The following is a 25,225-nucleotide window of genomic DNA, read 5'->3' on the forward strand; positions in this document are numbered from 1 at the left end:
CCCTCTAAATTGGGACGCGGTCCCTACTGTCCCACCTCAGCAGCTGTCCAATATGACACAAGTTGCAAACTTTGGCTAGGCTGGACTGAAGGGGTGTGGGAACTATTTGTCAACCTGCTCCTGTAAACAGTAATGCATATAATAAAAAAAGTCTTCTATAACAATATTTAAAAAGTTTTCAGACCTTGATAAAAATGGAGCCATTAAATATCTTATTAAATAAAAACTAAGCCACCATAAAGTCAAGAGCTTAAAAAAACTCAAAGAGCAAAAACTGGTTGGCTCACTCGCCATGGTGGAGCAAAGCTGTGCTGTCAGGATTCAGGTGCCTGAAGCAGAAGACCACACAGCAAAACTCTCCTTAAAAAAAAAGGAAAAAGAAAAGCAAAAAGCAGATGTTTGCCATGGCAGTAATTTCTAAATGTTGAAACCCTTTTGTTGTTTGTTGGGTTTTTTTGTTTGTTTTCTGTCTTCTGTTTAACAGTGAAGTTTTTTCTTTGAAAGTAGTAGTATTTTCCCGGTGGAATGAACTGGAATGCAGTATTGTGTATAAAAGGAGAACAGGGTAAAATATCAAGACATAGAAAACTGTCCTGGAGCCTGGGGGACAATAAACAGGATGAGTTGGATACAGGCAGCACTCCTCAGAGGCACCTGTTGCAGGCTCGCCCTTGGAACCGCAGTCTTGCGCATGCGCAAAGGCTGCCGTCAGAGGGCTCCTTACCACGCTGGATACTGCTCCGAGTCAGAGCGGGAGACAGAGCCGGCTCAACACCCAACCTCCAAAGTGAGCATCTTTCAACCTGACCATCTTTTAATAGGAAGGCTGAAAAGTACACAACCAGCTGCCTTCCCTAAAGCTCCGCTGTATGCTCTGAGAGTAAGAATGTCATGCTTTTGTTTATTTTAATGAATTCATGAATTTAAAAAGTCAAGTCAAAAACATTTGCACCGATCTCCATCTCTTTTTTCTTCCTTCTTTTACAAAAATAATACAGTAGCATAAGCAGAACTAGGAAGAGCGATAAGAAGCACTAGAAACTGAGCTGAAATGGAATGTGAACTTCAGGTCACCATGGCTACTGAAGAAACTGTAAACTTTTAAGCTTCTATCAGATTTTATTTCTCTTCAGAGAACATGTAAAGAGGCTGCCTTTCCCATGAATAAAACTTAAACCGTTGTAAGCATCAGTCTAAGAAGACAAGAAAGCCCAGTTTGCCATCACAAAGGACTCATCCCTTGCCTTCCTCTGTGCTGCTCTCTCATCCCCCTCGAACTCTATGGGATCAAAGAGAGAGAAACCAGCTTCACCAGCAGAAGAGTCCCAGGCACAGCGGGACATGCTGAGAGGCCTACTTGGAAGACACACCTTGAATAACATACAGTAAAAAAAAATTACAAAAAAGAAAAAAAGACTAATAAAAACCTAGACCATCTTTCATGAAAAGTTAAAACCCCAAATCAAAAACAAAACAAAACAAAAAAACAAAACAAAACAAAACAAACAAAAAAAAACCTCAGAAATGCCACAAAGTACATTTTTTCTTGATATCTATGGGCAGGATGGGAGAATAACCAAAAAGCTGAATTTACTGTTCTGGAATGCTATTCTTTACCCTGTTTTCCTGTTATTAGTTCTCACACTATCACCCCTAAAGCCCAGAAAATCAAAGGTGTCCTGGTTCATATTTGCATAGTGTTAACAGTTGTAGAGATGGCCTCATGTCCCTCTGTTTACAGCCAGATTTCTGAAGAGCACGGGGTCCAATCTCACATTCAAAAACAAGACACAAAAGTCTGGAGGCCAAAACTTGTGTTCCATTAGCAGCACACTGTTCAAATCACTGGATTCAGTCTTTCATCCAAGGGGCAAGATTTAGGCAGTTTTGTCTACAACTTCAGGTTTTGCTTTCTGCACCATGCAGCGGCGAATTATATTATCAAAACTTCCAAGGTAAAACAAGGCAATTGTTCGGAAAAGGCCCATGGTGACCACCTGCAAGATAAAGGGAGACCTTTTAGCTCATCCAACAGGACAGTACAATAGCCTATTTTATAGCAGTTAAGTCTCTTCTAAACAGTTTCTAGGACACATCTAATCTGCTCCAAGAACAAGTATAATGAAAACTTTGTAAATGCCAGTAATTCTCAAGAACAGAATACGTCTGCTTTGTACACTGGATAGCATAGCCACACAGACAACAATATTTGTCTGAATTAACAAATTCCAGCCATAAAAAGAACAAACTAGGCATTCTTAGAAGACAGGCACAGCCCAATCCCACATTCCAGATAGTACAATCAAGATGTCCTTGGCTAGAATTTTTGTTCTGAGTATTAAGCCCCTTTGCTGGGTGCTCAGGATCGTGACGTGAGAAATACACATTCCTCTCTCACCTCAACTGATCTGTTTATTTACTGAGGAAAGCCTCACTATGTTGCTCAGACTGGTCTTGGCTCCTAGTCACCAGCGATCCCCTGGCTCAGCCTTCTACGTAGCTCCGACTACGGGTGGGCATACGATTGGCTTGTAGTGGAAAGATAACCAGATAAGAAAGCAACCAGTCTAGAAGCAAGGCAGCAATTATCCATAGCCATGTACCCTTCCCAGTGACAGTCTCTCATTAAAGCAACTCCAAATGGCATCATGGAAAGATACACATTTTCCAGATACACGAGGAGATGAGGAGAGCTGAGGGAGAGAGAAGTGGCAGCAGGCTGTGGCTGGTGCTATGCACTGGATTTCAAGCTTCATCCAGCGCCCCAGGGAGCCACTGATGGATTCATGTAAGGTAGCGTTGTATTTCACAAACACGCAAAGAAAGTCTCTCAGCATCTGTGCCAGTGGCCGGCATAGGGGGGTTAGGAATTCACAGGGATTGGGAAGGGGTTATGCTCTATTCTATGGGAGTGACTGCCATCTTTTCCTGTTGAGAAAGCAGCCTGATGAGGTAGACCTCTGAATGTCCCCAAAAATGTCTCAAATTTGGATTTTTTGTTTCGCAACATCTGATTTTACAACAATTTTATTTAAATGTACACACTCTTGGAGTTTAGCTAACACCCATATCTCAGTGCTAGGGAGGGTGGCAGAAGAGAGTCAGTGTCAGATGGACTACAACTTCACTTTTCATGTTCTAGATCACAACATATGTGAATCTGGTAAAGGACCTTGATCCCTCAACTCTGGGATGGATCATCAGCAGAGATGCAGAATGTGGGAGAGAGGTCTGAAGAGCACGATGATGAGTGGGACCAGAGTCTGAAAGAAACTGAAGCAGGGTGGTCGGGGATCGCAGCCTTAACCTGCTTGTCTACTTACAGTTGGCAGAAAGAGAAACAAACTTTATTTTAAAACTACTGCACTCTAATCCTCATCTTTTTCTCACAGGTCAGATACAGTAATTCTTGTTTTGTTAGTCTACCTGTCTGTATGTCTACCTGGTTGCTGGCTAAGAAAGGGCTTACCTGCTGGAGTCCTTCAGTGATGGAAGTCACAGGGGCCATCCCACAGGTCAGGGAGGACAGCATGTACCCATCTGAGCCAATAGAACTGTTGAAATTTCCTTGCTAGGAAAGAAGCAAGCAAAAAAGAGTGGTATGGAGTAATCTTACAGGAATCAGCTCAACATGAGGAGCAGAGACATACGTCTCCTCACTTTATAAGGGACAGCACGCAACTCGGAATATACCAGAATTAAAATAGGGACACATAGACTTAAAGTATGTCCAGTTCTGAAAGTACAAGTCCACAGATCCCTGTGGGTTCCTGACCCTTTCAGGGTCTCTAGGGACAATGAAACCGTCAAATAACACTAAGACATTAGCTGCTCTCCCACTGACCTTTGTGCATATGGACAAGAGTGCTACAGTACAAACTAGAGTTTCTGAGAGTGTGGCTCTAATACAGCCAGTGCCACCACCACCACAGCAATGAACACACAAACACACACACACACACACACACACACACACACACACACACTCTAAAAAAGTCTTTAAGAACCCAAAAGATGCATTGTACTTAAAAACACATGATACAACAGAGAAGTTCCTCATTTTATTAAGTAGTAATCCTGAGGACAACGCTCCTCCCATCGTGTACCTGCCATCAACCAAGGTCTGAGAAGGCTAACTGGGACCTCCCAGAAAGAAGTGGTTCAGAAGTTGTCAACTGTGTGCTGTCTGCACAGTACACCAGCATCTTGGGCTGCCCAGCTCTGCCCCACGTGGGATATGTATCACTTCTTTGTTCCTCAATATAACCAGGGGCCTAATCCATTCATTAAACAGGTTTTGGGTTTGTTTTGAGGCAGGATTTCAGGCTGCCCTTGAGCTCACTTTGTAACTGAGGATGACCTTGAATTTCGATCCTCTCTTCTCTACTCCACAAGTGCTAGGATTATAGGCATGTGTTCTCATACTCAGTTTATATGGTACTAGGGAGGAACCAGGGCTTCATGCATACTAGACTATTAGTCTACCAACTGAGCTCCATCCCCAGCTAGGCTATTTCACAGGTATATGCACAGGAGAGTATGCATAGCATCATACCCAGGAACCAGCAGCATCTGGCATCCTAGGCTGGCTGTGGTCCATCTCCTGGAGGACACTGGGAAGAGGACTCCTGTTCTTAGGTGACAAAAAAGGAATTCACTGAGAGTGCTTTAGCTTAACTGGGAGCACACCTTGGAGAAAACCTCAGGAACACCTCAGAGCTTAGCTTCCTGACAAAACTATTTTCCTGTTAACAACTATTTACCAGCAGGCTAGAACATTCCAACTTGGGCTTGAGGCACAAATAGGGCAGACAAATGAACTGAAATTGTGGCTTGCAAAAAGACGACAGATTATATATGTGCATGGGGAAGAATTAAGATTTATGAAAACGTTCTCCATGAGCATGAGACAGTTGGCTTCCGATATCTCCCGATCTCTGATGAATGTGACTTTTGATAACTCCCAGATTCCGTATTTTCCAAATGATTAATGCATGTTTTCAAACGATAAATGAGTGAAAGATCCACTCAATACAGAAACGAGACAAGCATTTCAGTGTCGCCGTGAATAAGAGCATACTGGTGTGCAGCTTCTAATTTCACACTGCAACCAACCTTTAAGAAACCCCTAATTGGCTGGGCAGTGGTGGCGCACACCTTTAATCCCAGCACTTGGGAGGCAGAGACAGGTGGATTTCTGAGTTCAAGGACAGCCTGGTCTACAGAATGAGTTCCAGGACAGCCAGGGCTACACAGAGAAACATTGTCTCAAAAAAAAGATGGGGGTTTAATTATCTGAAAAGCCTGTAAAAACTTTATCCCCTCCCAACTATGTATCTGTTTAAAGTCAGATTTTCTTCAAATGTTTCAAAAAGAATGTATTTAACAGATTGGCCACAGAAGCAAACACTAGAAAGCAGCTGGCATCTGTTAGTGTGGACTTTGTAGAAGTTTGTGAAAATACCATGCCACTCTTCCTGATGAATTTCTGTTTGAAAATAGCTATGATTGAGCCACACATAGTAGTAATATCAGCACTTGAGAAGTGGGAGAAGTGGGAAGTCGGCTGCAATTGAGGCTGAAGCTACTGGAGCCCAATATGAAAAGAAACTGAGAAAAGGCACAACTCAGCAGACAAGAGCTCTTGCCAGTTGAGTCTGATGATCTAAGTCTGATTCCAGAACCCCAGTGAAGGAAATAATGACTCCTCAAATCTCTTCTCTGACTGTTACACACACGGGACAATGCCTATGCATTCAGTCCAAGGGATGTGGGGCTCTCCTGGCCTCTGCAGGCATTGCACATACATACTCAGGCACAAATATACATTAAAAGAACAAATAAAGGCGTTTAAAAATAGAGTTAAAAATGTATTTAGGTTTTATTATTTCTTTCTGTGTGTGTGTTGATTGCATGCATGTCTGGATACAACATGACACCCGAGGAACTGCTGAACCTCCATGTGGTGGTGGGAAATGAATCTAGATCCTTTATAAGAACAAGTGCTTTTAACCATCATGGCAATTCCCCAGTCTCAATTTCTTTGATTTCAAATGACTTTATCTCCTAACTAAACCTCTTCCCTATCTTCTTCTGCTGGTGATGGAACCCAACACCATGTAAACACACGGCAAACACCACCATCTTAAGACAGTGGCAGCAGCAGCAACACTACCCTGAGGGTGCTTGTTCTCACTAGAGGGAAAAGCAAATTAGCTTTTCATGCCTCTACGCCACTGCTCTGAACCTCCAAAGGCAACCAGGGCAAACTACATGTCTGTGGGCACATGTGTGGGAATCAAAGGTCAATGTTGGGTGTCTACCTCAATCACTCCATACCTTATCTTTTGTGAACTGGTCTCGAAATGACCCTGGCTAGGGTCACAGACTGGATGGGTTGGCTGGCTCACAAGATCTGGGGATCTGTTGGTCTGTCCACACAGGACTTGGGTTACAGATAGGAATAACCATACTGGCTTACTGGCTTTTATGTTACTTCTAGGAACTCAGTCCATTTGTTGTTATTTTAAGATTTAAAAAATATGTATGTGTATGTATGGGTGCCTGCATGTTATGCATGTGTACCATGTATGTGATGGGTGTAGTATCCAAGAAGGCCAGAAGAGGGGGGAGAGGTCAAGTGGCTTCTGAAGTAGGGTCCTGTGCTTGTAGAACTTACCAAGCCACCTCTGCAGACCTGTTCTTTTTTAAAAAAGATGTATGTATAACTATTTACTGTGTATATGGATGTATCGCAACATGTATGTAGAGGCCAGAGGACAAATGAGGAAGTCAGTTCTCTCCTTCCACTATTGGAGTCTGAAGAACTCAGGTTATTGGGATTGGTGGCAGGTTCCTTTACCCACTGAGCTGTCTCCCAGGTCTTTGGGCCTGTAGGTAAGGCTGCTGTTACTGTGTTCTGCTAACCTTGGCACAGCACCCCTTTTGCTACTTAGAAGCTGCACCATGTTATCTGGGTGCAGACTTTCCAAAGTCATGTAGGTTACTAAGTTTATGCACATCCCTCAGACTAAACCTTGTTCTACAAGTGGGTTAATCAGAATGCGGTCAAGAGAACTATGGTATGCAGTATTCTATATAATGCTTGATATGGTTTCAAAAGCCAGCTCCCCACAAATTAAGTGGATGAGGAGGTACATCGAGGGGAACAGTGGGGCCAGCAGCCTGATGCTTCACATCGTCTTGTGAACCATGAGAAAACTGGTAACAGGAAACAGGAAGGGAAAGAAAACCCCATCCTGAGCCTGGCAACCAAGTACCCTAGATGCTCTCAAACCCTGGGAAAGGACAAGGTAGGGCCTGAGGCCAGGCTCAGTGGGTAAGCCTGGACACCAAGCCTAATGACCTGGTAAGAAGGTGACATTCACACCCACACAATAAGTAAAATTACAAATAAAAATTAAAAGAAGGTGCCTTTCCTCACGCAGTGGTCATCTGCCTTCTGAGAGCTTCAGCTCTCTTACAATACCATGACTCTATCCCTCGGGTTCATGCTGAATCCACAGGAAGTGTGAGGAGGCTGTGGAGGCTGACAAACCCCACCCAAAGCCGAATGCTTTGCTCTGAAGTCAGTCCTTATGCGCCTTTCAGAAACACAGTACAAATGCATGGAGTACAGAGAGCCACACAAGGGCGTGTACTTACTATAGCATCTTTGACAATTTGTTTGGCCACCTGCTCTGGTTTGCAAATAGCTGTGGTCTCTGAGATAAGCCGGGTCTCCAGAGGCTGCAAGTGAGAGAAATAGACAAAATAATTCTGCTGAATTAAAATAAATGTCTTATAGACCGATCACATATAATTATCGTTTTTCTACCTTGGAACAAATACATTTGTTTAAGACAAAGATCAATCTAGATTCTAAATCAGTTTCTACATGTGGAACGTTTCTCTCCATTGGCAGAGCATGCTAAGGAGGTGCTTGCTGTTCTCTGTGGTGCAAGCAGGGCTCTAGTGAGGCCTTCCAGAGCTGGAGCTAGCAGATCAGTATGTCAGGCACAGTGAGGAAGGGCCCCTTCTCTTACTGGTCAGCACCTGCCAGACAGTATGCGCATAGAGGCTCGTCCCTGTGACTAAGCAAATAGGACAGTGCCTCCATTCTGAATAGAGTCCCCACTGAGCAGATGAATGATGCTGGGGACAGATGGAAAGCCCGAGTAAGGACAGTCTGGGCCTAGGCCTCATTGAAGAACTGTATTTATTTGCTCAAGGATGAGCAGAGGAGGCAAAGATACTAGCCATTTGAAAAGCAACACTGCCTAGTGCTGAGGGATGGTTACAGGACTGAGGGCCCAACTCCCAAATCATAGGCTTCTGATCCTCAAGGGATAGGTAAAGGTCTGTCAGACTCGCACTTAGCTCAGAACACCTTTCTTAATTCCTTGCTTCTTGTGTCTCGGTTTCTCTCTTTCCTCCCGCCTCCTTCTCTCCCTCTTTCCTCTCCTTTATTTCTGCATTAATTCAGGTTATGGCTACTTCTGTATTCACGCTTTGTGTCCTAATTTACTTGTGAGTGGCAACTTACTTTTTTGTCTCTTCCCATTGGCTTTTCTGAGTAGCATTTTACACACACATCCAAACATTCCTCAAAAGAAAAGTTTCGAACTGAAGCCTTAAGCCACAGGAGACTAAATGTGACTATGTAGTCTTGAGGGGAAAGCCAGAATACACTCTTTCCTCCATGGCTGGGTTTGTAAGTCAGGGTCTGACTATGTAGCCCAAGCAGGCTTGTGACTCTTGATCCGCCACCCCCTGAATACTGTGATTACAGAAACATAGCAAATGTTTCACAAAAGTCGGGGTTTGTTTTGTTTTTTTAAGAATCTGAGAGGACACATATCCCACTTATTTGCTCTTCCTCCATGCCAGGTGGGTAAGGACAGGCAAGATGCACTGAGTTACACGAATTTCTGCTGCCCCCTACTGGGCCCACAGATCAATGCAGGTTCCAGCTTGTCCAAAATTGTACTGGAGGCTAAACAAAAACAAAACCAAAACAACCAAACCCCAGGGAAGTCACTACTTCACTGGCTTCAGACTTAAGGAGTATGCAGCAAATATTAATGCTTGCTTAGCAGGTCTGAGGCAGGAGGTTTTGCTTCAAGTTATTTCTTTAAAACAAAAAGAAATTATAAAATTGGCTGAACTCAAAAAGAAAATGAGGTTGTTTCTACATAAATAACCTTTTTTTTGCAAACAAAAACAGGATATAGACTACATAAACATCCAAAATTTATGCTACAGAGATCCACATACACTCTAAGAGGAAAAAATACATAAAATAATTAAGTCTAAAACTAGGTTCCCCTCAGTGTGAGGTGGCGTTTTCATCGGTTTCCTTCAGCCCCACTTTACCTATTTATCTGTTTTGTTTGTTTGTGTCATGGCAAAGGGAAAGATGGGGAGCCGGATGAACAGAGAATGAAGCCTCAGCTCAGGACTTTTATGTTATGCTGGTCTTGGTTTCTCTTCACAACAACAGAATATAACTAAGACAAACCCATGACAGACAGATCTAAGCTTTAAAAAAAAAAATCAGTAGAAATAAAAATTGAAGTTAAATAAAATAAAGTTGAAGAAGAAACCAACAGCGAGTAAGAGAGGAGGTGATGAGGTCAGCCAGAAAGTGGGGTTCCTGAGCGACAACTGCGCAGAGAATGCTTCCAAGTAGTCTGGATGGAAAACAATGACCTCAATGTTCCAGACCTGAGTGCATGAGAGAACAAAGGGGCTATCCTGAGAATCTAGCATATAAGACACTTCACACCCAATGGCATTCTAAAAGATGAAAAGGAAAGAGTGTCTACAGCTAAAGCCCACCAGCAGTCCACACCTCCCATGTGTATGAGGGGGCTGCTCAGTCACTGACGTGTGCTTGGCCCAAGAGCATTACTGGTAGGGGCTGCAGCCAGCTGGAGGAATGTGTCGCTGAGGTTGTGGCTCACCTGGCTCTCGGCTGTACCCCACTTTCCTGCTTCCTGTAAGGAGCCCCGATCTGCCTGGCCAGTTCTCCCTGTCCTGATGGATGGGCGTCTCTGAACTGCGAGCCAAGAGTTGCTTTTCTCAGGCATCTCAGGTCAGTGGGGTCCCCAGGAAACCCTAGAAGCTAGAACTCAGTGAGAAGTGCCTGCCAAGCTGTGAGGACCGTCATTTACAACTGTCATCTAGTAAAACACCCTACCGCACACGACAATGACAAACAGGAAAAAGAAGATGCATTCTTGTTAACCAGATTCTAAACAAATGTTGCCTCTTATGTGCCTTTCTCTGGGATGACTGAAGGGTCACCAAAGTGAGCAGAGAAATGATAGCAGTGGAAGGTACAGACCCCAACAAGGGACAGAGAAGGGAAGCCCAGCTCAGGGGAGTGCAGAAAATGCCACCCCTGAGGCCTGTGTCCTGTCAGGAGGTGGAGCCCATGACAAGGTGCTTGGAGGGAAGAAGAATGAAAGTAACAGAAACGTCAGGGGTTCAGATGATCCAAAGATGTTCAGTTTTCCCAGTGAATGATCTACAAATGCTCACAGTTAAACAAAGACACACGGGAAAGGGAATGTCATTATAGAGGTTCAACTTTAACAACACTCATAAAGTTACATATAAACACAGAATCTGACCCCATCAGAGGTAACACAGGGAGAACAAAGTAGAGGCTCAAATTTTAGCTTCCCTAGTTAAAACATGAGTTTGTACGTAGGTACATATGAATGTATGTGTATATGTACACGTTATGCATGCATGTAGGTACATACGCTGTGTATGCATGTATGTATGCATGTGTGGATTGGTTTTAACACATGGGTGAAATGGCTCCCTCTAGGGGTCAGGGGCCAGAAGTGGGAGTGATAAGGCCACATGAGAGAATACTGAGCTGAAAGTTAGAAACAGTTAAATTCAACATTAAGAAAAGGGGACTGGAGAGCAGAAAAGGGAGGAGAAAGCTCTGCCTGGAAGGTCAAATCTTGGCTCAGCACTGTGCACCCAACAGACCCACTAAACGGCCAGAACCTAAAGCACGATGAATTAATAAAAATTACACTGAAGATTCAGAACAGAGCTAGGGAGATAAAGTGCCTGTCTGGCCTCTGAGCACACGCACTAGCAAAGCCAGCCATGAGGGGGCAGAGACAGGAGAACTCCTGGGCCTACCTGACAGTTCCACGACAGGAGGAGACCCTGCCTCAAGACCAAGGACACCACCTTAAGAAGAAACCCAAGGGTGTTCTCTGGTCTCCATACACACATGCATACTCCCCCCCACACACACGCACACACACACTCCCACACATGCACACATGCTCCCACACATGCATGCACGCATGCACACACTCCCCCAACATGCACACACTCCCCCACACACATACACACACATGCACACGCACATATACACCCAATCATGTACATACATACCACACAAACCCAAGTATGTACAATGCCTCCATATATCACATATACACACCACACAACATACATACACCCAAACATGCACAACTCCCTCCAGTCACAAATACAAACTATATACACACCATCACACATGCATACATACACACACACACACACACACACACACACACACACATCACATACACACCTCATCAGAACACTTAACACCGTATCATATACATCATCCATCACACACATACAATACATAACACAGACAATACACGTGCACCACACCACAGCACACAGAGATGTGTATCATACAACACACATCACACGCAAAATGCATAACACACACACAACACACAACATGCATTTCACACACACACATCACACACACACCTCACTCCATCACACACATACAATACATAACACAGACAATACATGTGCATCACACACCATAGCACACAGAAGATGTGTACCATATACACAACACACACAACATGCATTTCACACATATTATACACACAAAACGCTTCACACAGCACACACATAAAACACACACACACACACACACACACACACACCATCACACACTCCTCACAGAAGGCATTATATAGGAATACCGACCTTCGTTTTGTTTTCCTCAGCCAGCCCTGGGGTGTCAGTGTCTGGTGGGTAGGCCACAGTGACATACACATTATAAGGCTTCACCTGGTCACACAAACAAGGTAGCACTTTCAGTAAACAGAACACTTTGTATTCATCCCTGTAACTTGTCTCAGCTCTCTTGATTCTTAGAACAGTGGTTCCAACCTGTGGGCCACAGTCCTTTTGGGGGGCGGGGGTTATATATCAGATATTTACACTGATTCATAATAGTAGCACCATTACAGTTATGAAATAGCAACTAACAACCTTCTGGTTAGGGGTCACCACAACACGAGATGTATTAGTGGGTCACAGCACTAGGGAGGCTGAGAGCACGGCCTTAGAAGGTGACGCTTGTCAGGCTCATCAAGTGGCTATCCGTAAACAGGCACCAAATGTCCTGGGGACCCCTCTCCGTGAAGATAACTTAGAAACAGTAGCAAGAGCTCCCCTGACCTATGTCAGAAAGTGGCTGGCTCTAAAGTGCGTCAAGCCCCCCTCCTAGTACAGTTCTTCCCGCTGCTGACCAAGCAGAGGCTCAGAGCTGCCCGGGGAGAACTGCACATGCTGTGGAATGACCGTATGTTCATTCATCACAGACTCTGCCCATGAACTGAACAGCTCAAGGCAGAAGGCAGGTCTTTGCCTTTCAGGCTGCTATAATACAGTAATGTTCATTTCAATTGCAAAACACTGTCTCTCAGTGCCTACCCAGATGCGCAATACTGTGCCTGAATCCAGATTTGGAACTCTATCTGTCCCTGTAGAAGTCCCTGTATAACTACCCACATAGCATCAGGAGAAAGCATCTTCATCCTGGGCAGACCACCAAAGTATGACCAGCCAAGCAACTCCCCTGTAAACAGCCCCAACCACTATTTACACATAGAAGCTCTTCCCGCTGCCCTTTTTAACAGTAAGATCTCTCTAACCCAGGCCAGTCTGACCTGGTGATCTTTCTGCCATGGTCTCCTGAATACTTGGGATACAAGTGTGCACCACCATGCCCAGTTCCCCCTGGCTTTCTTTATAGGCACTATGCCTAATATAACCTCTAGTTCTTCTAACACTGTCTGCCTGCCACTTTCTCTTCCCAGTCAACTCCTCTACTGATGAAGATACCCCAACAATCCCAGTGGCCCTTCTTTTCAAGGGTCAGTCTCCCAAAACTGTCCACAGCAGCCCGGTCGCTGTCGCCTGTTCCTTTCTTGCCTGGTAATCAGCGATCCAGACCATCAAGTTCATTTTGGTGTGCTTTTCTATTTACTGCTGGCTTGTGTCTCTGTCCTCATAAAGACATCTGGGTATTTGGAAGGGACGGCAGCAAGTCTAGTGCTGAGAATTTTAAAGAAGAAATCCGACAGTGTTCCCCAGCCCCACCAGTCTACCAGGGCACTAGCCCCTTAGCTCCCACTCTTTTAGTGACACAGCTATCAAGGCTCGGGAGAGCAACATGGGTCAAGAGAACAAAGCAGTAGGTACTGTGCACCCATCCAAGTAATCATAAGAATGAAAGCTGGTTCCATTCCAGGGCATCCAAGTCATGAGGCTTCATGGCTTGGCCTTGCCAGCGAGTGCTTGCTGTCTTCCAGGCCAATCAGGCGAGCCAGCTGGACCAATGATGAGCAAGTGACTTCTCTCACACTTGCTTTTGAGATGGTGACTTAATAAAATGTCTCTTGTAGTCTTGTCTGGTCCTGTATTGGACCAGAGAAAAATGGCTTAAAAAAAAAAAAAGTGCCTGGGTGATAATTAGGCAAGTCACACAGGCTGGCTTCTCCAACCCACTCTGCACTGCTTCCCCCACTGCTCTGCCCCCATAGCGAGGGCTGTGGTGTTTATGATCATCAAAACCATGTTTCAAAGTAGTGTCTCTCAAACCGAAGGTCATGACTGGGTTACCAACAGTTCTCTCACAGGGAGGGACTGGAAATAGCAAGGTGGAGAGGAACCAGTTTGTCGCCTTTGGAGCCAACAATGTTTTTGCGATCATCAAGCACAATTATTCTGCTAGTCTATGGGTGGATGCTCCCAGCAAATGCTTTCTAAATTACTACTATATGCAACATAGACTTCCGTACAGGAATGAACTAAACGGACAATTCTCTGTCCATAACCCAGTTCCTGGTCTCCTGATACTCTTGTTCACATAACTTGCAAAAACCAGGACATTCAAAATTACTCTTACACCTCTCTCTAACTGTTAATATCATAACCCAACAGCTTAGCGTCCATTGGCCTGTTTTGGGTTATGCCTGTTACAATTTGAGGGTTACACCTGATCTCACCGAATCATGCCTAGCTGACTCGTTTCTCCCTGGCCCTGGGAAAGGGCCAGTTCCCACTCTCCTGCTCTGCCTTTCTCCCACTTGGCCTCTCACTCTCCCTTCTACTTGGCCTCAGACAGGTAAGACAATGGATGGCTTGCGAAAGAGGAGTTTATCATAAAAAAACAGTGCCACTTAAGAGCTGTTTTATTAAAACAAGAGCACTGGGGCTGGAGAGGGAACCCCAGCTGCTTACATCAAACTAAAGAACCCCAGCTCCAGCTTACTGGTCTACCATGGTGGGAAGAGATGAGGAGAGGGGCCAGGCGTGGTCTGAGTAAGAAAGCAGGAGGAAGCCTGGATTGGGATTCTGGTTTTGTTATGGTTGAATCTGGCTATAACTGACTTCAGAAATACACTTTCAAAGAGATCAACTTTTTGAAAAAAAAAATCTTTAAATATTAAATTTGTATTTAAAAGACCAAAAAAAGAAAAAAGAAAATCAAATCCGAAATATCAACAAATCATTCAAGTACATACTGTGCCCACATTTTCAGAGTTTATACTTTGTTGGAGGAAGCAGGATGGTAACTAGAAAGACTTAAAAAGTTAATTAAACCAAAAAGTTTACCCAAAGCATCAAGCATTTAAGCAACTATGTTGGTTTAACTCATAAAAAACTGACCAAATTATCTTGATTTCAATAAACAATTATTAGTTGATAAGGAAATCTTGGTTTGAGGCAAATTTTGCTACAAACAAGCTGGATTCAAAAGCCTGAATTTACTTAATCCAAATAAAATAGCAGTCTTTTAGAGGGTATGTGTGTTTGTTTATTTAAGTAACAACACTTTTAATGCTCAGAAGTCAAGGCTACTTAGCCCAGCCAGTTTCCGGCAGTGTGAAAGCTGACTCTTGACATCAAGATGCTAAGCGACTCTGTAGCAGCCGCTGGGTCACTGTTCCTCTGACGTGTAAACCAGGGCTCCCACAGGTACACTTTGCCCTTAACTTGTGGGTCATATTGTTAGACCTCAGGAAAGGCCTTAATGGGTATACATTTTTATCTCTCAAACTCTGCACCCGCATGGATTCTAAGCCCCAACCCCCAAACTGGATAAAGCAGCTACCAGATGCACATGCAGATTCCAATTACAGATTCCAAATTACAGATACATCCTCTGCACAAGACTAGTGGGCTTGCAGTCACAGGGCTAGGCCTTGTTATTCCTGTCACCAAGTGACTATGTGACTCTAAGTAACTCACTGAATTCACTAAAAGCTGAATTCGCCTTTCCGGAAAGTAGTATGAGAAAGCTTCTGCACATATTTCACACATACAGGCCTATCCACACACCAACATGGGCATTTGCAAAGAGTCCTTAAGAGTAACTGCAACAGAATCACCAGGATCCTCTCTTGCAACTTCACAGCTTAATTGAGCATGTGTGTGCAGAGGCCTAAGCCTAATGTTGAGTTGGTCTTAATGATCCTCTACCTTATTCTTTGAGGTAGGCCTCACAATTTGACTCACACTGAGAATACCGGTCTAGCTCGTTAGCTTCTTGGCTTTGGGCTCCCATCTTCACCTTCTGAGCACTAGAATTACAGGCAGACTGCTACATTGGCCCAACATGTACGTGAGTTCTGGAGAGTCAAACTCTGTTACCCAACCTGTACAACAAGCATTTTTCCTCAGAACCACCTCCAGAGCTTTCAGAAAGTTGTCTATATAATGTTATCCCTGTTCACTTAAGCAGAAACAGACCAACACCAGGAAGAGATTTCAAGTACTTTATACAGCAGGCAATCCCTCCATCCTCAGAGTCATTTTGCCTCTGTCCTAAGTATAATTTTATACAATAAGAAGTATTAAAACGCAGATCTTACAACTGGGCTTTGTTTTGTTTTTATAGATATCACCTTTGTAAGCCTTTAGCTTACAAAGTGATGTAGGCTAAGAAGCTAGAAAATGACAGAGCTCCCTGTTGATCTGAGAAGAAATACAGATATAAATGAATCTCTTACCTCCATCTGCAGAGCTTCTGCCAATCCTCTTATGGCAAACTTGGATGAAGAGTAGGCCGTGAAACCAAACAGCCCCAGCTGTCCGGCCTGAGAGGACACGAACACAATCCTGCCCACCCGTCGCTCCTTCATGGTGGTGATTACTGCCCTGCTGGGGTACACGCTGCCCAGGTAATTTATGCTCATTAATTTCTGCAAGAAACAAAGAGGCCAGATGAGGTGGGAACAAGGACCACAGCCTAAGCCCCGCTAAGGGGAGTTTGTCTCTTCCCAGGACTAATTTATTTAAGAGAGACCCTATGGTAGTTTGCATATATATTTGTAGGCATGGCTCCTACTTGATTCAACAGTTTGGAAGGATTGGGAGGGGGGGCTTGTTGGAGGAGGTGTGTTTCTGGGGGTATGCTGAGGTTTCGAAAGTCCACAGTAGGCCCAGTGTCTGTGTTCTCGTGTTCTCTTTCTCTCTCTCTCCTCCTCTCCCTTCTTTCTCTCCTGCCTGTGGACCAGGATGTAAAGCTCTCAGCTACCGCTCTAGCATTATGTCTGTCTGCTTCCCACCACAATGATAATGGATGGAGCCTCTGAACCTGTAAGCATGCCGCAATTAAATGCTTTTCTTTATAAGAGTTGCATTGGTCAGTGTCTCTTCACAGCAATAGAATAGCAACTTAAAAAAAAAAGCCCAGGAGACTGGGAGCCGGGGTGCAGCAGATTTACTGAATATTGTACAGGCAAGTGAACGAATGTAGTAGATACTGTGACCCTCAGGACTAGCCTCTGGAGACTAGTTTGAAGACAATTCTCATAGTGACAGCAGTTCCATCTTTGATACAAATGTCAAAATTAGGGCTCGGCACAAGGTTGAGTTAGGAAAGTCCTTTGTGTGCAAGCATATAGACTTGAGTTTGGATCCCCAGCACCACGCAACTCTGCTGGGCATCAGGGCACACCTCTAACCCAAGCATCGGGAACAAGAAGGCAGAACCAGGCAGATCCCAGCAGTTTATTGGACGGTCTCAGCCAGTCTAACCAACATAGTGCCATGTAGGTTTAGTGAGAGATTCTGCCTCAAAAATAAGGTGGAGAGAGAGAGAGAGAGAGAGAGAGAGAGAGAGAGAGAGAGAGAGAGAGAGAGAGAGAGAGAGAGAGAGAGAGAAGAAGAAGAAGAAGAAGAAGAAGAAGAAGAAGAAGAAGAAGAAGAAGAAGAAGAAGAAGAAGAAAGAGAGAGAGAAGAAGAGGAGGAGGAGGAGGAGGAGAAGGAGGAGGAGAGAACAGCCAACATTAACCTCTGACCCAACCATGCACATACACAAATGGTCAAAATTAGTGTTCTATTAGAAAAGTACTTATTGTAGGTAATGCTTTATAATGATTTTTTTTCTTTTTTTTGGTTTTTTCGAGACAGGGTTTCTCTGTGTAGCCCTGGCTGTCCTGGAACTCACTCTGTAGACCAGGATATCCTCGAACTCAGAAATTTATGTGTATGGGGTTTTGCCTTAAAATATTTCTATGTACCACGTGTATGCAGTGCCCATAGAGGCCAGAATGGGGTGCTGGATCTTCTGAACTGGAATTAAAGACAGTTGTAAGATGCTGGCGACTAAACCTGGGTCCTCTGCCAGAGTAGCCAGAACTCTTAATCCCTAAGCTATCTTTCTAAGTCCTTACAGTAATAATTCTTGAAGGACAGGTTTAGGAGAAAGCTTCGAAATCTTTCTGGCCCTGCTAGTTCTAAGCCAGACAAGGACTATACAGAGAATATGTCACCAGTTAACAGCAGAGCTGTACCTTCATGCCACCACCCACCCCCGATCTTGTGAGACTTTTCTCAGCTGGCCATTTCCTCAGGTGAAAATGGGGTTAATCTTGGCATTACCTCAGGATGCTTCAGGGATTACATGGGAAAACTAAGTACAAGCACAGATCCTGCTGCCCTGCACAGCAAGAGCTCAGTATCTGCTGGAAAGTGCCTGCAGAGACACCCCCAGCTTCTCCTCCCAGATCTTTGAAACCCACTTTCACCCTGAGAACCTGAGCATGCAGTGACGGGTTTAGACACCAGAAGGCTACACAGTGACAGGTTTAAACACTGGAGGACTATTCTCCTTACCCTGAGAAGCTACACAGCCCAGGCAGGGCATACACGAAACCATGATGGCAGTGTGGCAGAATACTAAGAAACTTTAAGAAATGAGAACTGAAAACACAGGAGTGAGGAGAAAAATTTATGCTGTGAGTTTTCAAAAAGTAGAAGGCAGGATATGTGCAGATAGTAATTCTAACCACTCTATTTTGTAAAAGCAAAGAAAACTGAAAATATTGATTGTGATTGGAAGTCAGGATTCTTGTTTTTTGTTTTTGTTTTCCCTAGAATGTTTTAATATCACTGTCCTTGTTTTGATTTTTAAAACTTTGATTTTTATTATGTACATGATTGTCTTGCAATGCATATATGTGTGTTCCTGGCAGGCACTGGATCCTTTGGTATTAGAATTACAGATGTGACCTCTCAGAGTGTTGGGAACTGAACCTTAGTCCTCTGCAAGAGCAGCAAGCACTGTTAGCCACTGAGCCATCTCTCTAGCCCCTCATGACATTGTTTTAGTAGTAAGAACCCCCAAAAAGTATCTGCGAAGAACAAAACTCCATGCTTACCCCAGTTCTTTTTAGAGAAGTCAATGAAACTCCAGTAAGGAGTAAGGAGTACATCTGTCTATCTGTTTTGGAGATAGAGCCTCACATTGTAGCTCATGATGCTGTAACTCACTTCATAGCTCAGGTTGACCTCAAACTCAACCTTATCCTCCTGCCTCAGCTTCCCAAGAGCTGGGATTATGGGCATGAGCCACTTCATCCAGCTAAGAGCCCCAAGAGAACACAACAGAGGGAAAGGGAAAGCAACAACGGTTTAAAGCTGGGGAACAAACTACGAGTTGTAACACACTTGGCAAGACATAGAAACTTGAGTGTAGACTGGTGACAGGGAAACTAAAAGACAGGATTTGTGCATCACAACCTCCTAGGGTTCAAATGATACCTAGAGCTTCTGGGCTGGGGTGGGTGGGTAAGAACGGTCCAAATATTCAGGGGTGATAAGCAGGCAAACACACTGCAGTCTCCTCACACAATGGGACTATTACCAACTCAGAAAAATAAAGCACCAGTGTCCACTTCAGTGTGAAGGAACCTTTAGGGCCAGACACAGGAGGGAATGCGTCACATACCCTCCATTATTCAGCAAGACAGACACAGATTAGGGGTAGCCATTGGCTAGAATAAGGGTTTGGGGTAACGAGTAATATTGACTAAAGTATAGGGTATTCTTTTGGGGAGATGAAAATGTTTTGGAATTAGATATTTACACAACATCACAATATGCTAAGTGCCTCTGAATTATTCACTGTAAAACAAACAATTCTGCCAGGCGTAGTGACACTAGGCATGGTGACAGAGACCTGTGGTCCCAGTGCTTAGGAAGCTGAGGTAGAAGGCTGGGCCAGTGTGGTGTGCACAGTGACAGGGTGTCTCAGACAAACTCAGACACTCAGGTCCTACCATTCTGCCTTTGCCACCCTCTGATCCTCCTGCAGGCCTTGCGTGCATCTCTGAGTATATAGTGCTGACTACAGCCTGTGAGAAGACAGTTCTGACACTGGTCCAGCAGTCGCACTTTAAGATAGGAGAGCAGTTTAACTTCAGAGTCGAGCTTTCAAAACCCATCACCCCAGTGAAAGAGGACACTAAAGACAAGACTGACATACTGCCAAGGTCAAAACGCCTTGCACTTAAGAGTTCACATCTAATGCCCATTTCCTCAGTGCTGAAGTACATTAGCTTGAGTACTTGGCTTGGCAGGCCTGTTTTAAAATAGAAGACATCATCTTGACACCATTGTCACTCACCTCAAAACTACTAACTTCAAGTTCTTCAAACTTTCCTGACATCGAGGTGCCTGCACAGTTGACCAGCATGTCCACAGGACCCAGCTTCTCTTGTGCCTGGAGGAATATTCCAGAACATTACGTATCATTCCAAACACTACATCAGAGAATGGAAGATTCATCATGCAGAAAGACAAGGTCAATAAAGTCCATCGAACCACTAAGCCTACAGCGATGAGTTGTCAACTCTTGGCAAGAATCAACCAGAGTCAGGCAGTGAACTGAAATCCTCCTCTTACCTGCTTTATGACATTCTCCACTTGGTTATAGTCTTGAGACACATCAACTGAGATACACAGCACCACCTGTTCAAAAGAAGAAAAAAGGAGGAATGGGATAAGGACCTGCAAGACAGCTCACCAGGTAAGGGTGCTCACCACCAAGCCCCGTGACCTGGGACGCACATGGTGGAAGGGCAGAATGACATCTTCGGGTTATTCTAACCTACACATGGTCTTGAACTTTCATCTAGAATAACTTGGGTTCACAGCTCTCCTCCTGTTTCAGCCTTCCAAATACTGAGATTACTAAGATTACAAGTACATGCCAAAATGTTGGTCTATCAAAACTATTTGTAAAGGTATTTTTAAAAAAATAAAACCAAGTCTTTCTAATAATGAAGGCCAATTTAGCCATGTATACCTACAAAGTGTTTCATTTCTGACCCCAGGATGGAGATACGTATTTTACATACCAAAGCAGATCTGGCTTCCAGGTTCTCCTAGCATCCCTCAGTCCCTACCTGGCAAACCCTGCTCCAACCCTGAACCTTCCAGCCCAGGACTGGGCTGTCCTTCCCCAGCGGCTCCTCTTCTCTCCCTCTCTGTGTGCGCTGCTTCTCTTTCTCCCCTCTCCCCTCCCTTTTTCCTTATGGCGACTTGCCTGGCCTTGGTCCTCAGGGCCAGTAAACTCACCCGCCTGAGAGCAGCTTCCCAATAAACCTGCCTTTAATCTAATATAATCTAATCTAATCTGGTATAAATTGGCTCATTTCACTGGTGGTGGAAAAATAACCAATCAAATGTCTCTGAAATGGAGAGAAGTTGAGTCCCAGTTTGAAGGTCCTGGTATTTTCTGGCCATGTGAGAACCAATCTGTTCTTCTAGCCTTCTCCACTGACTCTGTGGGTACCCATCCCCAGCTATTTCCTATCTGGGTCTAGGATCCTCAGAGCTTTCTCTGCTGAGTTACAGCTACGTTAGAGTTCGCCCCATCTGAACAAAGACCAGGTCTTTGTTTTGGGGGAACCTTTGATACACACATGCCTTATCTGAAGTTACTACACCCCTGCATAAACCATTTGATATCAGACTATGAATCGGGATGTCAATTCAATAGTGTTGGGATCTCCAGTGAACGCTGGGATGATAGGTGCCACGGGATCTAAAAAAATTTTATTCAAATTGGTCTGAATTCCCTGTGCCCAGCTTTTTGGAGGCTGTGCTCTCCCACTCTCCCTTCACCACACTGAGCACAGGGCTCCAGGTGCCACCTGGCCCAGTCCTCCCTGCCTCCTTCCTGTGACAGCAGCAGCAGCACCGATTACAACGGTGATGGTGACTAATAACGTACAAACACTGGGTAAACAGTATGACTGGTTACCATCTTGACTTTGAAATAAAGAGGGCTGAATTATGGCTCCACCACCATCTTTCTTAAGGGCATCACTAAAGTCATGTTGAGAAATGATGCAGCTAATTGTTTAAGCTTTATTTAGCCTCCTGTTTTATGTTTGCTAGGTGTACAGTTTAGAACAGATAACTAGAAACAAACATATTGTCTAAGGCAGATATGCTTAGTAGGTACCAGCCTCAAACCTGTCAGAGACCTGCTGAATATGACATTTAAAAATCTTAAACTTAATGCTTAAAATGACAGAGATTCCCAAATCCTAGTAGTGACCGCAGAAGGTCTCCAAGAAGATCCAGACACGACAGGAAAGGACTCCACCTGAACTGTACAATAACCACTGAGAAAAGCTGCTCCACTGCCTGAGCTGCTGAAGTCTGGCCTGAACTCTGGACAAACAGGGACACCAGACATGTCTCATGTTGGCTAAGTCAAAACAAGGTCAGTTTCCCAAGTTCCTCCTCCACAGGAAGGCTTCTCAGATTTGTTGGGCCTGGCAGCCTAAGATTAATCCTGCCCTGGACCTGTACCTTGAACAAAGCCAAAGGAATACGTAAAAGGAACCTAGTGGAGTAACTGGGTAATGGGTAAGTTTGTCATTCTAACTGACACATAGGACATTGAGATGTGTCATTCTCAGGGTTCTGAGGGGGTTAAATCTAGTGATCAACCATCCGTGTCTCATGGTAAATAACTGGATAGGAAAAGTTTATATAAGGTCTGAGGATATAAAGGCTTCTAAGAAACTGTCTGAAGGTCTAGGAAGGGGGTTGGAAGTGGATAAATGAAGTTGTAAAAGATTTATCTTTTTGTAAACTTAAAAAGATTCTTGGAAGCTTCAGGGAATCCACTCAAATCCACCTTCCACACCAAACGGACTGCAGATAAGTACTGTCAATTAACAGCCTGTTTCCTTCCCCACCCGCCTATTCCTGAGGGTGGGATCTATTCCCCTATCCCTGATCCTGCCCCCACCCCCCCACCCCTTCTCCAACTCCCACGACCATGAGCCTAAGAGTTTCAAATTTATAACCCCCCAAAAGTTTTTCTCCCTAAACTTTATCTTCTGTCTCCAACATCCAGGTGTTCTCTCAGAATCTGCATCTAGACCAGCTCCAAAACAGCTACTCGCAGGTGCTCTGCCCCAGCCAGACTGTTTCAACTGGGCCTACTCACTCCTACCCCCAGATGTCCCACAGCCTGGGCGGCAGTGAAACAACCAGCTCTCCCTGAAATTGCCCCACATTCCAGCATTTTCCCACATTCAAAACTTCACCCCAGTGTCAGCAGGAAGCAGTCATGTATGATTATGGAGCCTCTTATTCTTTTATAAGAGACAAAAGACTGTTCTGGACCCTGGACAAGGCACTGAGGTGCATATTTTACATACCACAGCAGACCTGGCCTCTAGGTTGTACAAGCATCCCTCAGTCCCTACCTGATATATCCTGCCCCCAACCTTGAATTTTTCAACCCAGGGGCTGGGTTGCCCTTCCCCCAGAGGCTCCTCTCTATATAATCTAGACATTTTGCATGCTCTCTCCCCTTCTCCTTCTCCGGGTGCATGCCCCTTCTCTCTTCCTCCCCTCCCCATGGCTACTTCCCTGGCCTCAGTCTTTGGGGCCAGTGAACTCACCCATTGGAGGGAGAGCAGCTCCCCAATAAACCTGCCTTTAATACACTCTAATCTGGCTTAAATGGGCTCATTTCACTGGCAGCCAAAAACCAGCCTATCACAAAGCAGAATGCCTCCATGGGGTTGTGGCAAGGGACATGGTGATAGGCGTCAGAGCAAACAGGCAGGCATCTGGAATGCCTCTTACTAAAATTTGTATTCCCAATGCCAACATGTTAAAGAGTTAGTACACTGGCATTATTGGAAGGTGGTGAAACCTTTAAAAGGCAGGGCATATTAAAAATAATTTAGGTCCCTAAGGTATGCCATTCAAGGATACGGAAGATAGTGAGGAAAGTTCTGCAACCCCTGCCCCCATTTCCCGGCCAGTAAGAGTTGAGCAACTTTGCTTTCACTTGTCAAAGGCCCCAAAGTAACAGAATCATTTTGATCATGTGCACAAAGAAAAGCTGCCATGACAACAACCAGCAATAAACACAAAAATATGGGAGCAAATTAAATAGCTATCAATGACAGAACAGGTAAGTGAAAGTAATTTATACATACAACTATACGATATATGTCAATGATAAACTTAAGTGAACGTAGGAAAATGATATATGCCTATTGCAATCCAGTTAACAAGCTGAGACAGGAGAATCATTTGAGTCCTGTGTAGGGGTTGGTCTGATGTTGCTTGTATTCTAATGCTAATACTGCGAGTTCCTCAAGACCTGGTTGCCCCAGAGAGGAGAGTCCACACATAGACCCAAGTGATGCTATGTAACCTTATCCCCAAGTTATTTCTGATTGGTGAATAAAGATGCTGACAGCCAACAGCTGGGCAGAAGAGACATAGGTGGAGTTTAGGGTTCCAGGGCTTGGGGGTTGGAGAACCTCTGATGGGGAGTAGAAGGGCAGGAGAAAGAGAAAGACACCATGGGTTAGGAGTCAAGAAAATAGCTATGAGGCTGGCCAACTGGAACTAGGAGCAGCCCAGATAAAACACAGTAAGTAATAACTCAGGCTTATCAATAGGAAAGTAGATTCTAATAGCAGGGAGGGCAGATATCTGCCCAGCTCTTGTGTTGTTTAAAGCTTACTATAAATAATAAAAGTGTGTCTTTTATCTGGGAACTGAATGATCAAAGGCAGGGTAGACACCCTGGATTTCAATTAAAACTTTCTAAACCAGTCCTGGGATTTGAGTCTAGCTGGACAGCACACCTTTTCTCAAAAAGGAAAAGAAAAAGAAAAAGAAAAAGAAAAAAAGGAAGACCACATGAGCTATTTTATTCAGCTACACAGATGAATTTTAAAAATAATATAGAATGAAGAATTAAGGTTGCAGAACACTGCATAAGAATGTCCATCAGTCTATCAAATTATAAAGGTTATTAGTACTTGGTTAGGGCTAGGAGAGGCAGGGCAGGAATGGGTGTGGCTGTTAATGGCAGTCTGGAGACTTCAGTGTTGGGATGATTTCCAAATTGATTGTGATTATGGTTGCACAACTTTGTGAAAACTCAGGAAGTAGGTGTCTTAAATATACCTACAAACTGTGTGCAAGGTCTCATTAAGGCAGTTCAGAACACAGGAACAATGCCAAAGCTCAAAAAGATACAGAATACACTCACACACACACACACACACACACACATACACACACACACACACACACACACACACACACA

The 25,225-nt window shown here is 44.3% G+C and overlaps 1 protein-coding gene across 1 annotated transcript in view; it reads right to left on the reverse strand.

The window, feature by feature from the left end:
* Positions 1-889: 889 nt before the first annotated feature.
* Kdsr (3-ketodihydrosphingosine reductase) overlaps positions 890-25,225 on the reverse strand; it is a 31,911-nt gene continuing 7,575 nt past the window's right edge. The window contains exons 4-10 of the mRNA XM_021198375.1: positions 20,527-20,592; positions 20,249-20,344; positions 16,347-16,538; positions 12,031-12,114; positions 7,666-7,749; positions 3,470-3,571; positions 890-1,997 (exon numbers count right to left, since the gene is read on the reverse strand). Coding sequence (XP_021054034.1) covers positions 1,878-1,997; positions 3,470-3,571; positions 7,666-7,749; positions 12,031-12,114; positions 16,347-16,538; positions 20,249-20,344; positions 20,527-20,592 — 744 coding nt within the window. The 3' untranslated portion in view covers positions 890-1,877. The remainder of the gene's footprint in view (positions 1,998-3,469; positions 3,572-7,665; positions 7,750-12,030; positions 12,115-16,346; positions 16,539-20,248; positions 20,345-20,526; positions 20,593-25,225) is intronic.

Source organism: Mus pahari, chromosome 5, assembly GCF_900095145.1.
Source record: "Mus pahari chromosome 5, PAHARI_EIJ_v1.1, whole genome shotgun sequence".
Classification (NCBI taxonomy): domain Eukaryota; kingdom Metazoa; phylum Chordata; class Mammalia; order Rodentia; family Muridae; genus Mus; species Mus pahari.